The sequence below is a fragment of the Gopherus evgoodei genome, chromosome 15, assembly GCF_007399415.2.
Source record: "Gopherus evgoodei ecotype Sinaloan lineage chromosome 15, rGopEvg1_v1.p, whole genome shotgun sequence".
Taxonomy (NCBI): Eukaryota; Metazoa; Chordata; order Testudines; family Testudinidae; genus Gopherus; species Gopherus evgoodei.
The window spans coordinates 29,025,441-29,033,942 of NC_044336.1; the positions used below are offsets into that span (position 1 = coordinate 29,025,441).

The 8,502-nt window shown below is 54.7% G+C and overlaps 1 protein-coding gene across 4 annotated transcripts; it reads right to left on the reverse strand.

Annotated features, from left to right (window-relative positions):
• Positions 1-3,256: 3,256 nt before the first annotated feature.
• On the reverse strand, positions 3,257-8,453 carry ARL16 (ADP ribosylation factor like GTPase 16). Of its 4 annotated transcripts, none has more exons than XM_030534640.1 (5): positions 8,299-8,453; positions 7,179-7,247; positions 6,281-6,394; positions 4,971-5,086; positions 3,257-4,026 (listed from the first exon to the last, which is right to left on the reverse strand). In XM_030534640.1, the coding sequence occupies exons 1-5, from the start codon at positions 8,341-8,343 to the stop codon at positions 3,855-3,857; spliced, it is 516 nt and encodes a 171-aa protein (XP_030390500.1). In that variant the 5' UTR covers positions 8,344-8,453; the 3' UTR covers positions 3,257-3,854. The 4 variants fall into 4 exon arrangements, with proteins under 4 accessions (XP_030390500.1, XP_030390499.1, XP_030390501.1 ...); XM_030534639.1 differs by having other exon boundaries at positions 7,179-7,237; positions 8,283-8,452; XM_030534641.1 differs by lacking the exon at positions 7,179-7,247 and having other exon boundaries at positions 8,299-8,450.
• Between the last annotated feature and the right edge of the window lie 49 nt (positions 8,454-8,502).

Here is an 8,502-nt window from a genome sequence, read left to right on the forward strand (position 1 = left end):
TAAAAGGAAGTTCTTCTTCACACAGTGCACAGTCAACCCGTAGAACTCCTTGCCTGAGGAGGTTGTGAAAGCTATAACCTATAACAGGGTTTAAAAGAGAACTAGATAAATTCATGGAGGTTAAGTCCATAAATGGCTATTAGCCAGGATGGGTAAGGAATGGTGTCCCTAGCCTCTGTTTGTCAGAGGGTGGAGATGGATGGCAGGAGAGAGATCACTTGATCATTGCCTGTTAGGTTCATTCCCTCTGGGGCACCTGGCATTGGCCACTGTCGGTAGACACATACTGGGCTGGATGGACCTTTGGTCTGACCCGGTACGGCCGTTCTTATGGTGTCCCTAGCCTCTGTTTGCCAGAAGCTGGGAATGGGCGACAGGGGATGGATCACTTGGTGATTCCCTGTTCTGTTCATTCCCTCTGGCGCACCTTGCATTGGCCACTGTCATGATACAGACAAGACACTTATGTTCTTAGGTTTCTGTTTTGTAGCCAATCTGTGCCCCAAGACAGCACTTCCCCTCTTGCCCCTATGACTACATTGTGTCTTTAAATGGCTTCTATGAGGGACTTTGTCACAGACCCTTGAAGAGTTCCCATCGTTACAGTGACCAGCTGCGGTTTAACTACTCTGTGCCTGACACAGGCACAACATTCTGGTTTTCAAGAGGTGCTAGTTTGTCCTGCTGCTCTAGGCGTTTTCTTCCGAAGAATGATGTCATCCCTTGGGGAGTGGAACATGAATGCAGAGCCTTAGTGACTAATGTATGTTCCCAGGTGACGGAAGTGAAACGTTTCACTACCATCCAGGAGCTACAAGCTTCCTGCAGAGCTTTAATGTGCAACTAATCACCGGAGGGACCTCATGCGCTGAATGCCACTGAGTTCACCTTTTCAGCCTCAGTTATCACTTGCTGCTTCTACGATGATCCCCAGGGTGGTGCTGATCTCCAACGCTTCTATGGCGCCGCCCTCTCATGTAAGGGGCACCATGAAAGATGCATCATGATCGAGTTGTCCTCTGTAAAAACATGGCACAAGGCTATGGCCTATGCAGTGCATCACGGGGTCACTGGCCCGGCCATCACCTTCCCTGAGGAGGTGTGGAGCCAGGCCTTTCAATTTAATGTTAAAGAACAAAAGTATCAGGAGAAGTCACCCTGTAAGAAGTGTCAGCAAATGTTTAGGAATGTGAACTTTCGGCCCCCGGCTCTTCCCATTGCCCCCACAAATGGGGACAAGTGGCAGTATGAGAGCTGCGCTGAGGTGGAGTCCCTGAGCAAGCTCAAGCTGGGGACCAGAGTGATGGAGGAGGGGGTTTGGTCAACAAGGACACCCCCTCTAAACTATGAAGCCATAGAAAGGGACTTAACAAGTAAAATCGAGGCAAAAATTAAAGCAAATCTTATTCAGAAACTGCAGTCAAGACAGTTCAAGGCCAAGCCATTACAGTTTTCCGATCCCCAGTGACTGAGTGTGGCAGTGGTGGGGGAGTCAGGCTGGCATTCTGTGCAGCTCAGGCACCCTCCTGATTGGGGGCTGTTACAGGGGTCACAGGCTGCTCTGGTTCTACTTCCCCATCCAACACAGCCCACAGCAGCAGAGCCCACCCAGAGTGCATGTGCTATGGGGACACCCCCCAGCCCTGCCACTCCCGTATACTTGCTTGCAAGTGGTGTACAGGGTCTGTGTGCTGAAGGGAGCATGCCCTCCAGCATCTAACTGGATAAGGACTAGGGTAGAAGGAGGCACAGCTCATGTGTCTCTGAAGCTGTTTGATTGGTAATTCAGCCTACGCCACCTCCTGACCCTTGAGGAGAAAAGCGAAACAAAGGGGACTTGCTAAGGCTTTGACGCAGCCCCTAGGTCCAGGCTCTCCACTCAGATCCCAGTTCCTAGCCTATTGCACCAACACGGGAGGCTGCACTAACTCTGGAGCCTGTTAGTGTTTGTGGGAGGCTCCATTTAGAACAAGACCCTTCCTGCAACAGAGCTGCCATCTTGGGCCCCAGCTAGTCCATCCCCCAGGGACCAATACATGACTGCTTCTGATTGCACATTCCCTAGTGTTTCAGCCAGCCCTTCGCTTGGGGGGGCTGTTCCACAGCCTGACCCATCTCCCAACTTTTCCTTTTCTTAATATCATCTCCTTCCCCGGTGTTATTCTGCACATTGTCCCCTGGGAACAATTCCACTGCCTCCCAGCTGTTCGCACCCTTCAGACATTTAGCTGGTGATGCTGCTTCCCACCTAATCTAACACTCACAGCTCTGACTTGGCCAGCGGCACTCTCTGGGGATACCGTAGCTCACAGAGCCACTGGGGACACCTTGAGTTCAGAGATGGTCAGTGACAGACACCCAACTGTGAATTCCCCATTACCAGAAACTGTCATGAGCTGGAGTGAGACCTCTTCTCTTTCCACAAACTGCCCCTCAGGAGGGATGTGGAGTGTCCAAGCCCCACCTCCCTGGACAAGGATCACCAAGTATAGTACACCCACACTATAACGCCCTTCACAATAGCAAACCTGGTCCCTGGATCCCACCTCCAGCCCTGCCCGGGGGGCAGAGAGCTCCGCCTGCCCTGGGGTTACAGCCGGGCAGATTGCTCCTCTGGCCCCAGGGCCCCAGCTGTGGTTCCGGGACTAGAGGAGCTCTCAGCTCTGCTGCAGGGCTTGAGGTGTCAGCCCCTCCCAGCAGGGCTCTTTCCCTATAACAAGCCCCTAGCTATAATGACCAGATGGCTTGGATTCCCAGGGGTTCATTAGAGCGAGGGCATACTGTATGCTCCCACCTAAGACCAGACTCTTCCTCCTCACCTGGGGGCAGATGCTTCCCCTTACACAGAAATGGAGCTCTTGTGTGTCTGGCACTGTGGGACTACAGCCTGCTGTACTGGAAATGCAGGGAGTGGGCATGAAGGTGGTTTTACATTAGACTGTAAATGCTTCTGCTGTGGGACCTGTTCTTCCTAGCTGTTGGTACAGCACCCAGCGCAGGGGGGCCCTTCAGTGCCAACGCAATGCAAACAGTACAAATTTGGTCTATTGGATATGGGTTTGGAGTCTTGTGCAGATTGGCTGGTTTTGCTATATGTAAATAAACTCACCTGGTTTTACTTAACCAACTTGAAGTTTTGGGGCAGGGACCCGTGCATCTGGGAAGTCCCTCACACACCTTCTGGGGCATTATAACAACAGTTTTGTATATCACTAAGAAGACTAAAGTGGCGAAAGACATGGCATTAAACCAGAGGGAGAAGGGAATTACACTCTGCTCTTTAATAAACTGATAGAAATGTTGAATCACTAACAAACCCCTCCACAGAGCTCTTGCCCGCAGATGGGCTCCAGTGGGCAGGCCTATTACCTCCTAGCCTAGGAGCAGCACAGGGCCAGCAGTCAAAGCAGGAAAAGGTGGGGTGGGGCGCTCCATCAACAAGGCTGCCAAGGACAAGGGAGTCATGGGACAAAGGTACTCTAGTAAACATGAGGCTGTGGTCTCTGCACATCCCAGCCCCCCAGCAGTACATTCCTCCTACCCCAGGGGGCAAGCGGGCTGACTCTCAGTCTGGAATGAATGAGAGAAAGTCTTGAATGCACAGTTTACTTTGCAATTCAAGGTAACAAAGGTCTGGGGCAGCTCCATTGCTACCACCAACCTGCTGGGAGCACACTCTGTCTTGCTGTTGCCCCCCTGCTCTCATTCTCAGATGGAGGGCTGGTGAGACTGCTGCTCAGCTACCTCTCCTGCTCCTGGATCCTAGTCTTGGTCACAGAGTAGGTGTGAGCTGCCTGGAGTCAGAGTCAGCCCCCATCAGCTGGAAGGAAACACCAAAGCTGGACACAGCAAATTCAGCTGGGATCCTTGAGAGTGGAACGAAGCCATTGCAGCACGTCGGGCAGCCCTGTGCCATCACGGGCGCTGGTCTCCACCACAGTGATAGGCTGGTTAGCACAGGAAATGATATCTTGAATCCGGAACAGTGACTTCATCTCCACCAGGGACATGTAGCAGGGCAGGTCACTGGAGTCACATTTGGGGAGGGAGAGATAGAGATTGTGCTAAACCATCAGTGACCCAACTTAGAGCAATTGGAATTTCTGTTGAGCCATCCCTGCGAGGGGCTGCACAGGGTGACTGGTCTTTCAGAGAGTATTAGGGCCAATTTACCCACAACTAAGGCTGGTCAGCCAGCCTTGGGGTTAACTGATTGCCCGTGTGGCTGATTAGTCCTCAGTTAGGGGGTGCACCTGACTGTAATAAAATAGCCAGAACTCAGTAAGGAAGGGAACCCAGCAAGGTGATTGGGGGGCTCCTGGACAAAGGAGACTCTAGGCAAGAAACAAGGGGAGCATTCCCAATAAAATCATGGAAAAATGGATGAGAGCCAAATCCCAGCTACGGGGAGTAGACCTGGGTGAGATCTTTATGTTATGTTAGCCAAGGGACTGGTGAGAGCTCTGGGGAGCACTGGGAAGGCCTTGAGGTAGTATTCTATGTTAAGGGCAGAAGGACTGGTGAGACCAGTACTCCAGATCTGGAGAGGAGAGCTTGGGGGAGGGGTGTTGTGAACAAGGAATCTCCAACTCTGGAGCTAGGAGTTGGACCCAGGACCTGAGTGGAAGCCCCTTCCTTGTTTGGGATTTGTTCTGTTATTTAAAGGGATATTCTTCAATGCAAGAATGTTTGGACTTAATTACAAAGACAGGTTGCGAAAACTGAAGCAGCACCTCTAGTGCTGCAGCTAGTCATTCTAGGATGACAGAGGGCCCTCAGCGGAACCAGATGAAATGGATAATCTGAAACAGGTAGAGCATTCCCCCCAGCCGACCTGCCTCTCAGGGATTTATTTGGCTGCAGATGATGATATAGGCAAAAAGTGACTGCACCAGGAGTCCCAGATTTCCTCCCTTTGCCCTCCCCCATGGAAACTGATCACTTTCAGCCTGGAGGAATCCTTGCCTTACATCTTATTGAACAGGATCAGGACGGATGCCGAGGCAAGCTGCTCTGCGGAGAGGAGTGACAGGAGCTGGACGCAGGATGAAGAGATCTGGGTGGGGTTAGCTGCATCAATCATGAACTGGGAAGAAGCAGAGCAAAAGATCCAGGTGGGGAATTAATTAAAATGTAAGGCAGTCGCTTGGGAGATGCGGGTTACCCCACAGACCAGCTCCAGAACGGGGAGTGGGAGGAGATTAAAACACAACGGAAATGAGGTGAACCCCCGTAAGTGAGAGGCCCTGGTGTAGAGTTCTAGGGCCTGGGGGCCCTTCCCTGGATTTAGAGCCTCACTCCACAGACCACTTGATGGTTATGTGGCCCCCCACAGCCATGCCTATAAACACACAGGGCCCCAGTTGCTCAGGAGTAGCACAGCTCAAGATGATGGAGTCACCCTGCTGCAAAACGGGTGAGAGATTAGAATCAAGCCCACAAGGTGATCCAGAGGGATCTCATGAGCCCTGAGTGATAAATTGCAGGGAGAAGCTGAGGCATGAAAAATGGAAGGCCAGTGAAGAGTCTGGCCCTGAGGTGAGGCATTCCCTCACTCCATGGCCATTTCCACTCATTCGAGGACTTTGGGCAGGAGGAGTAGGACCTGTGCTACTGTGGAAGGATCAGATTTTTCAATAAGTGTCAGTAAATGTCGATTTCACTGTACACACAAACGGGTGAAAAATTATTTCCATTGATAAGTCAAATTTACAGATAGGCAAAGTAAGAAAAATGTTGCTTGAGAATGTGAGAGACTCAGAGAATTGTCTGACCCCTCTACCCCCATTTTCTCCAATTGTGAAAATTTAAATCAATAAAAATTTGAAAAAAATGCTTAAAAATAAACAGTGATATCTGCTGAAATGATTTTAAAAAAATCTGTTTCTGCCAGGCCTAATTATGTCTAAACACCAGTGATTTCCCTTTAAGTGAGTATTACAATGCAAAGAACTTTACACAGTGACAGGAGGCAGCGTGGTCTGAGCATGGCCAGGACTCCTGGGTTCTATTTAATTCTGCCATTAACTTGCTGTGGGGTCTTGGGAAAGTCACTTCCTCTCTCTCTGTGCCTCTGCCTGCCCAGCTGTACAGAGATGTTATCTCCCTCTCCCAGAGGGAGCTGTTATCATTACTCAGACATGGTGGGTCAATCAGCCCTCTACATGCAGTGCAAGGCAGTTCCAATGTACCCTGAGCCAATGGAGTGTCGGGTTAGATGTTGGTGATGGGCCAGGAAAAGGTCACATTCAGAATCCAGACCCAAGGGATCTGCACTCACCAGGACAGAGCTGCAGTCTCCATAGTAACTAGGCCAGATAGGGCCCATGCAGCCCCCCAGCTCCCGAATCGTGATCTTCTTCTGGATCAGAAGGTCAGTTAGATTTGTGCCCACCTGCAAGGTTAGATGACAACACCAGCCAGAGTCAGTCTCTGTAGAGACATTTGTGTTCCTCACAACCGAGTCCATCTCCAGTTAGTACATCACTGAGCTGCTGGTTAAAAAGGTGACCCTTTGGGGCCTGTCTATGCTGTGAAAGAGCACTACGGCATGGGGGTAGGTGTGCTGCAAATGACACTGCCCTATTCATAAGGGAGAACCTGTCAAAGGAAGAGGATTGGATTGGATTACTAAGGCTACAGTAAATCAAAGAAGAGTGGCAGCTATGGGAAGAAACTTCCCAGCAGAAGTTCAGTCAGCAGTCACCTGCAGGGGTCCCACCCACCATTCAGGGTTTAAGGGGGTGTCACATAGAGATGGGTTTCCCTGGGACTGACGAAGTGGAGCAACATTGGCTGAACTGGTATCAGAAGGTTTCTGCTGATGTCCTCTGAGGCAGTGACACATGCAGGTTCCTCCGAGATGGCCTTTTGTTCTGTGTAGCCGCTAGCCCGGCTGAGTCTCCCTGGCTCTGTTAACACCTTACTAACACAAATGCAACAGAATCCTGGCCCCACTGCCTCACATTGACCCACCCACCCACCCACCCAGAGAGCAGCAGCCTGGCCCCTCATAAAGTTGATGTACAACTAGCTGAGTGGTGCTGGACAGAAGTCCTGGGGTCTGGTATCGACTGAGCACTCAGCCTTGGCCGCATTGGGTCAGCAAACGGCACCGAAGACCCTGACACTGTGAAATGCAGACAGGCCCAGCGAGCCCGAGCACCGCCCGGTCATACCGTGGGCAGTGTGGGGGGAGGCTCCCCAAGCTCTCGGGACCCATCCTTGGAGCACAGCTGTGCAGGAAGCTGTTAAGGAGCAGGGGGGAAGGAAGATCATCACCAGACACTGCGTCACCCAGGGGCTGGAGCTCGGAGCGCTCCCCCCTACCCCGGCTTGAGGGGGTTTCCATGTATACGGGGTTACAGTCTGGTTCAATGGCTCTCCACCCCCCCCCCCAAGTGCTCCAGCACCTCCCCAGGGACCCCACGGCGCTAGCCAGAGACTAGAGCCAGGCATTGCTGCCCCGTCTCGCGAACGGGCACCCCGGGAACACGCCGCCTCCCCACCCACCGGCACCCCGCACCCAGCCCCCTCCCTCACTCCGGACAGCCCCCGGGAACACGCCCCCCCGCTCCGGGTACCCCCCGCCCAGCTCCCTCTCCCGCTCCGGGCACCCCCCGGGAACACGCCCCCCCGCTCCGGGTACCCCCCGCCCAGCTCCCTCTCCCGCTCCGGGCACCCCCCGGGAACACGCCCCCCCGCTCCGGGTACCCCCCGGGGAACACGCCCCCCCGGCATCCCCCACCCAGCCCCCTCCCTCACTCCGGACACCCCCCAGGGACACGCCCCCCCGCTCCGGGTACCCCCCGCCCAGCTCCCTCTCTCACTCCGGACACCCCCGGGGAACACGCCCCCCCGCTCCGGGTACCCCCCGCCCAGCTCCCTCCCCCGCTCCGGGTACCCCCCGCCCAGCCCCCTCTCTCACTCCGGACACCCCCCGGGAACACGCCCCCCCCGGCATCCCCCACCCAGCCCCCTCCCTCACTCCGGACACCCCCCAGGGACACGCCCCCCCGCTCCGGGTACCCCCCGCCCAGCCCCCTCCCTCACTCCGGACACCCCCCAGGGACACGCCCCCCCGCTCCGGGTACCCCCCGCCCAGCCCCCTCTCTCACTCCGGACACCCCCCGGGGACACGCCCCCCCGCTCCGGGTACCCTCCCGCCCAGCTCCCTCCCCCGCTCCGGGCACCCCCCGGGAACACGCCCCCCCGCTCCGGGCACCCCCTGCCCCCAGACTCCTGCGGCCGAGGCAGGGTCTCCCCGGGCGGGGCCAGGATATTCTGCAGCCGCTTCACCAGCAGGGTCTTGCCCACGCCCGAGGCCCCGAGCAGCAGGTACATGGGGTAGCAGGGCCCGGGCCCTCAGCGCCCGGCCATTGCCATGGAGATGCGCCGCCCGCTTCCATCGGCGGGTGCAGCGGAGGAGCTGAGCGCTCACTGGTTGGTTGTCCTGTCTCTCTGATCTCCCGGTATCCAACCACGACGCGCTCAGAGGAAGCC

Excerpts from the sequence above, each read along its gene's own strand:
- ARL16 (XM_030534639.1), bottom strand. The coding sequence starts at position 8,343 with ATGTACCTGCTGCTCGGGGCCTCGGGCGTGGGCAAGACCCTGCTGGTG. Across the intron at positions 5,087-6,280 it reads GAGACTGCAGCTCTGTCCTG|TTCATGATTGATGCAGCTAA; the intron begins GTGAGTGCAGAT and ends GCTTCTTCCCAG. Across the intron at positions 4,027-4,970 it reads CTGATCCTGTTCAATAAGAT|TGACCTGCCCTGCTACATGT; the intron begins GTAAGGCAAGGA and ends ATGTGACTCCAG.